This window comes from Sphaerodactylus townsendi, linkage group LG03 (assembly GCF_021028975.2).
Source record: "Sphaerodactylus townsendi isolate TG3544 linkage group LG03, MPM_Stown_v2.3, whole genome shotgun sequence".
NCBI lineage: Eukaryota > Metazoa > Chordata > Lepidosauria > Squamata > Sphaerodactylidae > Sphaerodactylus > Sphaerodactylus townsendi.
The window spans coordinates 22,570,032-22,582,851 of record NC_059427.1 but is presented as its reverse complement, the minus strand read 5'-3'; the positions used below and the strand labels follow the sequence as shown (position 1 = coordinate 22,582,851).

Sequence of the window (12,820 nt, the reverse complement as noted above, 5' to 3'; positions counted from 1 at the left end):
TTTGGTCACATATGCACTTGTTGTTCATGTTTGAGGTTATATGTGGCCCTCCTGCATAAATCCCCTAAGACTTTTTTTTAAAAAAATTAGTTCTCCCTTTTACAACAATGTATGTCTACACTCCCACCCCCCACCCCCAGTTGAGCACATTCAAACATGTTCTCCTCTTGCTTTTGGTCTGATGTAGTGAAGTCCAGTAAACACTTCCCCATGAACTGGCCTGAACTCATGTGATGGCACAGTGCCCTTTCTGCATTCACCAGGTAACATTCCTGAGTTCAGTACTTCCAAAACCTTTCCCCTTTATTGCTCCCTCCCTCCCACAGTCAGCTCTGGCTAGTGGCACATGGAGATATATGTATATACATTGTTTACTCACCTTCGGCTCTGCAGGCCTGTAACAAGGGAGAAAGAGAGAGTTAGTAAGGGAAAGGGGAATCAAGGCTCTTCCTAATGGTAGTTCTAGGCAGGGCTGCAGTTACAGAGAATGGCACCCAGAACAAGCACTGAAATTGCACCACCACCCCGCCTGAACTCTGCAGCAGTGGGGCAGCAGACTGTGGGGGCGGGGGGGGGGCACCAAGCAACCCTAGCTGTGCTAAAAGGAAGGAAGGAAGGAAGGAAGGAAGGAAGGAAGGAAGGAAGGAAGGAAGGAAGGAAGGAAGGAAGGAAGGAAGGAAGGAAGGAAGGAAGGAAGGAAGGAAGGAAGGAAGAGAAAGACGGACAAACGAACAAACAAACAAACGATGGATGGATGGATGGATGGATGGATGGATGGATGGATGGATGGATGGATGGATGGATGGATGGATGGATGGATGGATGGATGGATGGATGGATGGATGGATGGATGGATGGATGGATGGATGGATGGATGGATGGATGGATGGATGGATGGGTGGGTGGGTGGGTGGGTGGGTGGATACATACATACATACATACATACATACATACATACATACATACATACATACATACATACATACATACATACATACTGTGGGAAGGAAGGAAGGAGAAGGAAGGAAGGAAAGAAGGAAGGAAGGAGGGAGGGAGGGAGGGAGGGAGGGAGGGAGGGAGGGAAGGAAGGAAGGAAGGAAGGAAGGAAGGAAGGAAGGAAGGAAGGAAGGAAGGAAGGAAGGAAGGAAGGAAGGAAGGAAGGAAGGAAGGAAGGAAGGAAGGAAGGAAGTGTTACCGCTGCTGGTCGGGTAACATTAAGTGACTTCAGCTCAGGCAACGTAGGGAGGTGCAGGAAGCCGGTGTTCTTCAAAAGCAAAGTATTTTATTCGGAAGTGGTTGCTAAAGCTCAGGCAAGGGAATCGTGCCCTCGTGGCCAAGCACAAGAACTGTTATACACACAGATCAAAGGGGGCAAAGGGGCAGGTCCCTTACCTTACCACAATAAAGAAAACATCAACACATAAAATAAAAGGTACAATTACAACTTTGTGAATGGGACCATGAGATCTCCCTGTCAGGGGTCTTCCCGCGAGACTTTACGATAGTGCTGAAACAGAGAGCGGAGAGTGTCCATTCATAAAACTGGGTGAGGCTGTTAACGCACCCAGGTATCTGGTTATCAGATGGGCTGCTTCCTTGAGTTATGTCCTGAGGCTCCCGCGCCTCAGTCCCACAACAAAATAAAGTTCAAATGGTCCAATGGCAATCTTAGTTCGTTCCTCAATGGCTGGGACCTCTGGGGTGCCGTCATCAGATTCAATTTGTAATCCAAAAAGGGTCTTTGTTCTTGCTAAAGAGATCTACTGGGTGTTGGCCCAAACTGAATTCCAAGGCTAGCTTCCTTGGCTCTTAATATCAGCTGCTACAAGCTCTTGTTTTTACCAACAGATACAGATATCTAAAATAACATATCTAAACTTAAACATTAGAGGCAATCTTAAAGAACTTCCAATACAGTACAAGCACATATATATACATATAAGCAAAGAGTATCCTAAATGAACAGTAATAAACCTTAAATCAACTGGGGAACCTAACTAAAGTATAAGCCTAAACATTGGGCAAATAATAAATCCCACACTGAGGGGGCTTAAAAGCAAGAAGGAAACCATGTAAAACACTGGCACAATCACATATACACGTCCTTTCCAGGCCTTATGGAGGCTTTTGGACAACACTGGTCTCTTTGCTCTGATCCTTAGCCAGTGAAGTTCAGCGATAGGCTCAGGAAAATATTTTTCCTATTCTCCTGGTGGTAACGGAAGGAAGGAAGGAAGGAAGGAAGGAAGGAAGGAAGGAAGGAAGGAAGGAAGGAAGGAAGGAAGGAAGGAAGGAAGGAAGGAAGGAGGGAGGGAGGGAGGGAGGGAAGAAGGGAAGGGAAGGGAAGGGAAGGGAAGGAGGGAAATGGACCAGTCCATGGGTTCACCTTCTCTCTTAGGAGCTGGTGCCTGGGTTCAAATCCTCACTTTGCCAAGAAAACTTGCTGGATGATCTTGGACCAGTCACACATTCTCACTTTAATCTATTTCATATGGTTGTTGTGAAGGAAAAAAGACACTATAATCGGTGGATGAAGAAGCAGAGAACTGGATTGAAGGACAGAGGAGGGCAGCTCTGCAACTGGAGGAAGCAAACTCTGAACACGGCCCCCCAATTATGGATCATTAAACCGGCAAATTGGGGTCACAGAGAGAGGGATCTTTCTACAAACTTGAAAGAAACGCCAGGCTTGCAGATAAAAAAAAATCTTAAGCCACAAAACATAAGGAATGGAATTTAAAAAGTGTTTTAAATGTCAAGATCCCACAGGATTTCCTCATGAGATCTTGGCCCTGAGACTGCAGCAAAGAGTGGGAATAAATGCAAGTAAGTAAATAAATAACAATTTAAAAGCTTTCCTGGGAACTGTGGTAATCTGAAATGGCCAATGCTGCTTTATTTCGACATGGCAGGTAAACAGAGGAGCGAGTGAGTAGACTGCCAGAAAGAAGACAGGGGAGGGGAGGAGAAAGGAAAGAAAAATGAAGCAGGGGGCGGGGGTCAGAAGGTGTTTGGCTTCTCAGAGCAGGCCAGCACCAGGCTTGGGCTGACCCCTTTCCAAAGGGGAGACCCCCCACTCACCCAGGTGCACTCTGCCACTTCCACTATCTGGGCTGGGGTGAGCCACGGCCAGGCGGCAGCTGACCCAACTCCTTGCTGGGGGGCAGGGGCAGGCGGACAAATGCTCCCCCACATGACTCACACAAGTCACTCCGGGGCTTCCCCCCATTTCCCCCCCTCACTACACATCTGGCCCTAGGACAGGAGTTTCTAAAATTCCTGAAGGGGGTGTGGACTCAAATGGTTGCCAATCCCTGATTCACCACCACTGGTTTTGTGACTGTTGGAAGTGCAGTTGGAAGTGTTTTTATACCCGACTTTTTCCTCTACCTTTAAAGACTCTCAGAGCAGCTGTAGAGAGGGAAAGGCTGAGAGAGTTCTGAGAGAACTGTGACTGGCCCAAGGTCACCCGGGAGGCTTCACGTGGAGGAGTGGGGAATCGAACCCTGTACTCCAAATTAGAGTAAGTGGCTCCTAATCAGTATTTAGTGTAGATGAAGCTGCTAAAGGTTGGAAAGGGTGGGATGTCAGAATCCTAAGAGGTGGAGGCATCTATGGCAGAGGTGGGATCCAGCAGGTTCTCACCAGTTCCCGAGAGTGGGTTACTAATTATTTGTGTGTGCCGAGAGGGGGTTACTAATTGGGTCTGCTTTCCCGTTAGAAATTCCATTAGGTCCAAAAATCATAAAGTCCTGTAGTTTCCTATGCGGCTGGTTAGCGAAGGCAGAAAACGGGATAATTCTCCCTGTTGGGCTGTTTTAAAAACATGTTTTAGAAATATGGTAAAGTTCCTTGTTTAAGGAAAGTATCCTTCTTTTGATTCCTAGAAACAAAATTAAGTATTTGAAAGTATTAAGTATTTGACAGGCAGTCAATTAGAGGAAAAGTAGTTGTTTCTGTTGCCAGTAGATGATAGGACTTGCTATGATGAGTTTAAATTATGGACAGAAAGGTACCAGCTGGAAATTAGGAACTTTTTTTACAGTAAGAGTTTTTTACAGTAACAGAGAAATTATTAATGCCCCGCCCCCGTCGTGTCCCGCCCAGCCCCATTGGTGCTATGCCACTGTTTGAATCCCACCACCATGGGAACCTGTTACTAAAATTTTTGGATCCCACCACTGATCTATGGGCTGAATAATTTGCTCCCACTGAATCCACACTACTGCAGTTTGATTCGCATGCCCAGGCTTTCACTCAGCCTAAGAAAAAATGAAACAACCCCACCCAAGCTACCAGACCACCCGCCCACACATCCCAATATTCATCACTTGTGGCCTGGAAGAAAGAAAACAAGAACCAAGTGTTGTAACAACCTCCCACCGTTCCCTATAAACAGTTCTGACCGCATGAAAGTAATGATCGAGAAGCCTGCCAAAGCGCTGGTTTTCACTGAGGGGTGGATTCAGATGCATACCCCCAGCAACTTCGGATGTGGTTTCCTCCAGCTTATGAGGGCAGCCGCCCCACCCCCTTGTGTTTCGGAGAGCATCTCCGATTGTGTAACGCTTTGGCAATAACGCAGCCCTGGAAAACTAGGAGCGGGTGGTCTGTTATCGCTGCCAGGTTATGCAATCGGACATGTGCTTCTGCAGAAGACGGGAGGAGGAATTCAACAAAGGGATGAGCAAGATTGCATTTTATAGGGAACCCGTGCTCTCAGCTCCTGAATTGTTCATGAGGTTGTTCTCAGGACAACTCCCAAATTATCCTTACCTAGAGGCTTTGTTTAGTGAGAAAGGGGAAAAACCTTACTGCAAATTGACCGTGACACTTGCACGACAAAGACTCCCTTTTCTGTCCTTCACACAGCTGTTAATCTTAAGCAGTTCTTTGTGCGGGAAAGAGAGTGTGCCATGGTCACAACCAGCTCAAGGTGACTCCAGCCATGGGGGGGGGGGGGGGGCAAGAAGAGAAGAAGAAGAAGAGTTTTGATTTATATCCCCCCTTTCTCTCCTGCAGGAGACTCAAAGGGGCTGACAATCTCCTTGCCCTTCCCCCCTCACAAGAAACACCCTGTGAGGTGGGTGGGGCTGAGAGAGCTCCGAGAAGCTGTGACTAGCCCAAGGTCACCCAGCTGGCGTGTGTGGGAGTGTACAGGCTAATCTGAATTCCCCAGATAAGCCTCCACAGCTCAGGCGGCGGAGCTGGGAATCAAACCCGGTTCCTCCAGATTAGATACATGAGCTCTTAACCTCCTACGCCACTGCTGCTCCTGTTCATAGCTGACCCTGCATAGCTCCTGAGTGCCAAATCCGGCTATTCTGAACATGGTAAGAAAGCTGGTGGGGGGTTGAGGGAAATCAAAAGGCTGCATGTTTTTGAACTCGGGACAGCTAATTATTGCTGTGGATGTTATAAATGAAGTTGGGGTTGCAGCTGTTCTCGCACCCCTGCGCCTTTGACAGCAGGAGTTAGTTCAACAGGCTAAGTATTCCTTGATATGGGGAAATTAAAACGTTCACGTGTTGAATTTTTTGTCATTTGGGCAGGTAATAACAGCAGAAAAGCCCTGCCTCTAAAAGGGGTGGGGGAAACCTACATTGAATTGGCATTGCCTGGTTAAGCACTCTTTAGGGCATAAGAGTCTGTGTGTGGCACTGCCAGACGATGGCTGTTTTTGGCACGGAGGGGATGTGCAGATTACTGTATAGCTCATGTCTGCCATTTTAGCACCCTCCCTCCCACTAGACCTTGCCATGACAGGTTTTTGCTGGCATTTTTCAACCTCTGCTATATCACAGGTCGAATCCCCACTTGACATTTGCACGCAGATCCAAACCTGTTCGTTGTGAAACCGTGTCCTCCTCATCGGAGTTTCTCCCTCCCCACCGCAGCAAGCACACAGCAAACACACCCCGTTGCAGAACTCTTAGCAATCCCCACTACCAGGCGAGCTCGCTTCGCCAGTCTTCCCTGATTGGCTGGCGTGCCTTGATGGGGCGGGACCTTTTCCCAGTGCGGAAACATACATTGTAGGGGTGTGATCAAAAAAACCAACGTGTGAAAGTTTAACGTTTGACTGTTTAACTGTGTAAACAGTCAATCATTACCGGTGTAAACCATTAACAATTCAAAGTTACACGTTTGGCTGTTTAACGTTTACTTCCCCTTCTTTCTGCTGGCCGATCGCAAAAGCGGAAACGAAACCAAGGAAAGACTGCGTGCACATCGCAGCGCTGATTGGTTGCCCGAATTCCGCGTCACACTCCAGGGCAGGAAACGAGTCAGGGTTCCCTCCCCTCGGATCAGTTCTGAACCGTGTTAATGGGGTCTGTGCCACTTGCAACCAGGTCCTGCCGGAACACGAATTAATGGAGAGAACGAGCACCAGAAATGGAATCTGCCACGCAAGCAATAGGGAAGTCGTCCCTCAAACCTGGTTAGTTCGTTTCTGAAACCTGGCTAAGACGGTAGTGGGGATTCGACCTGTACAGTAGTGTAGCAATAACATATGATTGAGTTTTCTTCCAAAGGCTGTCAAAAAGCGACCTGAAGGGAAAGGGGATTGACATGTATGAGGGGACATCAAAGAGAGAGTTGGCAATCTGAGTGCAATGGGGACCCATCCCTATGTGGAAATGTAACCCCTGTGTAAGAATGGGATGACCCAGAAAGGGGTGGAGTCTGAAAAGAAGCAGATGACTGCAGAACTCATGAGGTAGGAGGAAGCAAAGCTACCAGGCTGGGACCTTGATTGATTTTATTAAGCCCTTAACACCTTGTTTAAGGTAACTGCAATGTTGTTTGGGAACTAGTGGGAAGGGAGCTTATTTTTATTTATTTTTTTGCTATGTTGTAAATGTTGGAGTTTATTGTTTCAGGGGTTTTTTGGTGTATGTAAATGGTGAGAGTTTTCTGGGAGCCTTCATCATCTTGAATCCCGTTCACCAAGCCTCTGAAGTCTTCAAAACCCACCACCAGCAAAGAAGAATTAGCCTTGGCAATATCAGTAGACTGTAAACATAAGGACTTGAAAATGCAAACTTAACAGGACTGTAAAGTGTAAATGTTGAATGTTTTAAAAGTGTTATTTGTTAAGAGAAGTAAACTGTTTTGGTTTAAATTTAGTTCTTTGCAACTCCTTCCAAGTACTGCCCCACAGAACCCACAGAAAGAGGTTACAGAAACAACCGACATTTCAGAAATCCTCCCGTTTCAGTGAACATCCTTCACACCATTCATTTTGTTTTTCCAACTTCAGTGTCACCTCACCTAGCAGCACACAAGATGTTCTTCGTTGGCTTACCGCCTCAGCCACTAGCTTACATTTCCAGAAGACGAGACTGTGGTCGATTCCCCACTTACCATCTGCTGCCCGCTACTCTCGCCAAGTAGCTCGGGGTCCCGCGGCACCCCCCATTCCCCAACGCTGCCGCTCTCGCGCCCCCTCAGTGCGCGTCATTCCTGACGCTCCTCAAAACGGCGCCTTTTGATGACCCCGTGGGGAAGCCCGGGAGCGCACCAGAAATGACGCGCGCTGAGAGTAGCACACAGCAAAGGGTGGTCAATGGTAAGTGGGGAATCGACCCATGATGCAGGCCCACCATGATTTATCTGAGGACTATTTGACCCTCAACTTCTCCATTACTCACCTGCTTCCCCCCGCCCCATTTTCTTCTCTGCACTCCCCTTTCTGGACTTGGGTAATGCTGAATTGATAATGGGGCAGGGGGAACCTATCAATTATTGCAATGGAGAGATCTTTAAAGATGCATATTTTAAAAGGTGCATTGGGGAACTCTCCAGTGTGTCTTCTCAATTTCGTTAGTTTAAACCAGGTCCATATATAGTGGACACGGTCCAAATACCCATCGGCAAGGAAAATGGTGAACTGTGAGATCAAGGAGCTGTGCTCTGTCTCTGCATGCAGTGTATACAGAGGGCGGTTATGCTCTGAAAACCTCATCCCCAAATTTATACAGCTCCGCAGGGAAGGGGGAATGGTGGGTACAGGCCTTCCGACAGAGTATGGCCCCTTCCGCACATGCAGAATAATGTACTTTCAATCCACTTTCGCAATTGTTTGCAAGTGGATTTTGTTATTCCGCACAGTAAAATCCATCTGCAAAGTGCATTGAAAGTGTTTTATTCTGCATGTGCAGAAGGGTATATCTCAGTGGTGGCGAACCTGTGGGACGGGTCCCAGAGGTGGCACTCAGAGCCCTCTCTGTGGGCACGCGCAAACAGTTGTCCCCACCCCCCCACCGTCTAGGCTGGCCTGGACTGCTGAGCTCGATTATTAGCATTAAACCTAAGACCTAATTTTGGGGAAGCATTGTAGGTAACCCTGTTAAGTGCTGTTAAACCCCACTGATTTTCATGCGAAGAACTAAAGCGCGATCCTTTACCTAGGAGTAAGCTCAGTTGCTGGCAATGGGGCTTGCTTTTGAGTAAAATCTCCTAGGGTCGTGATTCTCCCATTGGAAGAGTTGCACGGTTGCTTCAAAGCAAAGCCACCGACTACCACCAAGCTTACTCCTGAGTAACGCACCCCTTGGAGCCAACCGTTTTTTCTAAACTAAAACCTCAGTATTCAGTACTCAGTGTTGGCACTTTGCGACAAATAAGTGGGTTTTGGGTTGCAATTTGGGCACTCGGTCTCGAAAAGGTTCGCCATCACTGGTATATCTGATCATAGGTACCACCAAAGAAAGCATGGAGGCTGAAATGTATTTGGTTCTTCTTTCCTTCCTCAGCTGATTCAAAGAAACTTGATATATGGGTGCGTATAAAATTGCCCTTCACACATGTACATTAACAGAGAAAAATGTTCAAAAGGGCATGAAATGGTGCACGTGAAATCGGTCTTAGGTATTGTAACACTTCCGACTACACCGAGGAAAATGCCTGCACATTTGGATAGCCCCTCCTCTAATTTTTTTTTAAACTCCTTGCACACAGAAAACTAGCATATTTTACAGGAAAGGCATAAGCCCAACTTTTGCCCAGGTGTGGCAACTTCCTGTGCATTAGGAGTTTGTTTCATGGGGATGCAGCCTATTATCGCTCAAACCCCAGCACCCTCATCTGCAACCTGAAGGGGTGCCATCCAAGAAGACTTTTCGCTCTTAGGCTCATTCCGCACATGCAGAATAATGCACTTTCAAACTGCTTTCAGTGCTCTTTGAAGCTGTGCGGAATAGCAAAATCCACTTGCAAACAGTTGTGAAAGTGGTTTGAAAACGCATTATTTTGCGTGTGCGGAAGGGGCCCTAGTTTGGCTGAATGGATTAACTGGCAATGCGGTTCAGCCCTTGAAAAAGAGCTGTTGCCAGCTTGCTTGTAGGAAGCCAGACAAACAAAGAAGAAGAAGAAGAGTTTGGGTTTATGCACCAGCTTTTCTCAACTGTAAGGAGTCTCAAAGCGGCTTCCAAACACCTTTCCTTCCCTTCTCAACAGACAGAAGAGAGTTCTGAGAGAATTGTGGCAACTGGTGTCTGTGTGAGGAATGGTCATATGAAAAAAATGCACTTCTCTATAAACTGCAAGACGCTTTTCTTCTATAATGCTTTCATTGAATACAACATCACTTCCCATGGTTCAAAATTTCCCATACAGAACAGACTGCTCTTACACCATCCAAGCCAGCTCCTTGGCAGCTAAGCTCCCACACACTGGATAAAAATGCCATACACACCAGCAACTGATTAAAAAGGTCGCATCCACACAGTGATTCTGCACTATGCTCCCCCCGTCCCAACAACTGAAGTGTTGTTTCCACGTACACCGTTCTCGTGCCAGCATCTGTGGGCGTGTTCGTACCATCAAATCACAGCTGACATGATGCCCCCATAGGGTTTTCAAGGCAAGAGACATTTAGAGGTGGTTTGCCATTGCCTGCCTCTGTACAGACTGAGAGAATTCTGAGAGAACTGTGTCTGGCCCAAGGACACCCAGAAGGCCTCATGTGGTGGAGCAGGCAGAGGTGTAGCAAGGTGGGAAAGCACCCGGGGCACCGGAGCGCCCTCCGCTCCTGTCCCTCCCCAGAATGCCCCCACCACAGACCACACCCCCACCACGCCCTGGCCACACCCCCACGGGGTGCGTGCCCAGAGGTGGGATCCAGCAGGTTCTCACCTGTTCCCGAGAGTGGGTTACTAATTATTTGTGTGTGCCGAGAGGGGGTTACTAATTGGGTCCGCTTTCCCATCTCCACGCCCTCGCCTCCCCGAGAGGCATCCTGCCTTTGAACGTGAAGGTTCCATATAGCAATTGCGACTAATAATGTTACTCCCTGAACTGGGTTAATCCCCTTCAGGTACTGCAGTTCATTGATTCTCAGCCTTTCGTACCTTTTATCTCACCAGTCTCTATCAAGGAACCTGTGTGTTTCACCATTGCTGTGTTCAGATTTGTGAGTTGGGACATTTCCTATAATGTGATGATGATTTAGAAATGACCTGGTGCAAAAAAAAATTGGGGGGGTCGTGGTGGGGTGGCTGCCCATGGGGGGGGCATCCAACTCAGGTTTTGCCCAGGGCTCAGGTTTGCCTAGGTACGTCTCTGCCCCCTTTGCTGAGGGGGGGCTGGCGAGGGAACCTGTTACTAAAATTTTTGGATCCCACCACTGTGCGTGCCCAGTGCGTTGCGCACCCCCCGTCCCCTTGCCGCTACGCCTCTGGGAGCAGGGAACTGAACCTGGTTCTCTAGATTAGAGTGTGCGGCTCTTAACCAAGACACTCTGCTGGCATCATGTACCTTCCACATTTTTCCTTACTATATTTTTACTGCATTTTTACTCCATTTACTGCATATTTTCCAAAATATGTTTTTGTATGATCTTCCTGGGGATCACATTAGAAGCAGATTTGGCAATCCTGTGGACGGGAACATGCAAATTTTGGACATTGTCTCCCACATCTGGCAACATTTCCTCCCACTCCTTTGTGCCTGCCATTTATTTCCCTCTGCCACAGCAGTTTTTCTTTGCCAGCTTCCTATTTTTAACCAGTAGTAGGTATAACGCTATAGCAAATTAGTTACTAGGAAGGTTTTAAAAAAGAAGGCATTCCAAAGCCGGCTGGTGGGGGAACGTCAAGCCGAGAAAATAACAAGGATCCCCATGTGGATCTTTTGTTGCGGCTGTGGATGCCCTTGTATTTGCAGAGCCAATGAGAATGCAACAGGGACTTGCTCCATATAGAAGCTACCTGAGTGAGAAAGTAGAAATAGTACTAATTCCATTAGTAGTACTGGAGGGCATTCATTCCCACACATGCAGGAAGTAATAGGCGTGTGCATGAATGGTATCTCAAGCTGCAAGTTACTAAAGGAGTGGGAAGAGAGTCAATATTTGGGGTTCTTTAGAGAAGAGGCTGCCTTGAAATCACGTTCTTTGCATTTGAAGCGCTGGTCTGGTCTCCCAGCCCTGAAAGAGATGGGGTTGGCTCGGCACAGATGGCAAGCACATGTTCTCTAGAAAAACATTCTCAGAGCTATTATTCTCATTATTATACTTCTCATGTGAGCCTTGACACTCAGACAACAGACCGGTCTGAGCATTAAGCAAAGCCTTAGTGTTCAAGGGAGATGAGGTTTGCTAACAGGGAGTGGCAAGAGAGCAGCTGCAGAACTGAAGAGCCCGGCTGCCAAACACTTTATTTGATTGCATGTGTATAACCGTCTAACACACGGAGGTTTCCATGGGCGGTCTCCCATCCAGGGACGATTGACTATTGGATTCTGCTTCACTAAATAGACAGCTGCATCATGTGACCCACCACATCACTCAGGGGCCGATGTGCCCCGCGCCAATGCCCCACTTTTGCTGCCTTGCCAGGCACTGCAGCCCTGTTCTACGACCAGCATTGCTAATGCTCATGAGGATACCAAACACTATTTCCTCCCGTGAGCAACCTTCAGTTCTTCGCAGCCACCGCATATGCCCCACTACGCATGGTAGAGCCAGAGAGGAAGCAAGCAGGTCCCCCCCCAAACCACCTCCAAAGTTGCCCAAACAGGTACAGAGCCGGGGTCAGCAGACTGAACTCTCTTTACCCCTCTCCTCTCTGAAAGTATGCAGCCTGGGTGAGTCTTTCCAGTTCAAGAATGCATCGGGAAAGGTGCATGATGCACCAGGTCCCTCCTTCCTATGACTCGGCGCTTCAGCCTTCCACATGCCTCCCCTCACAACGGGGTTCAATATCCGTTCCTCCCTCCCAACCATGACCCCCCACCTTCCACCTTCCAAAAAGCCAAGATCCTTACAAAGTTGGCAGTGACTTGTGGGCGGTCGAGAAGCAGGTGAGTCCCAGGTGTGGCAGGCAAACAGGTCAGCAGCAAGGCAGCGAGGAGCAGCAGCAGCGGCTGGACACTGTGCGTGGGGCTCCCCATGGACTGCCGGGCTGGAGCTCAGCTGGGCCGGAACATGGCTGTTGCTGAACAGGCAGATTTCAGCACACCTCAGCCAGGCGGCTTTAGGCAAGTCTCCACCCCTCCTTCCCTCTCTCACGCAGGACGTGGAGGTGCTCTGCCCTGCCTCGGTCTAACCAGACTTGCTGGGCGGCATTCTTCAGCTGCTGCCGCCAAAGACTCGCTACTGTGCAGAGAGACTTCTCCCCTACTGTCCCAGAGATGGAGGGATTCTTTGCCACCTCTCTGAGGCGACGAGGCCCTGCTTGGATTAATCATTTCCAGCCCAGAGGAAGGGGCGAAAGGTTCCTCTGAAACTATAAGCCATGCTCTCTGTCTGCCTGAAGTAAAAATGCTGAGGGGGAAAAAAATCCGTCCCACACTCAACTTCTCAGATTTGAGTCGA

At 48.3% G+C, this 12,820-nt stretch overlaps 1 protein-coding gene across 2 annotated transcripts in view; it reads right to left on the bottom strand.

The window, feature by feature from the left end:
- The window catches only part of IL17RE (interleukin 17 receptor E), a 36,196-nt gene extending 23,762 nt beyond the window's left edge, over positions 1–12,434 (bottom strand). For both annotated transcript variants that reach the window (XM_048487556.1, XM_048487557.1), the window contains exons 1-2: positions 12,271–12,434; positions 380–395 (exon numbers count right to left, since the gene is read on the bottom strand). In XM_048487556.1, coding sequence (XP_048343513.1) covers positions 380–395; positions 12,271–12,396 — 142 coding nt within the window. In that variant the 5' untranslated portion in view covers positions 12,397–12,434. The remainder of the gene's footprint in view (positions 1–379; positions 396–12,270) is intronic.
- Positions 12,435–12,820: the final 386 nt, after the last annotated feature.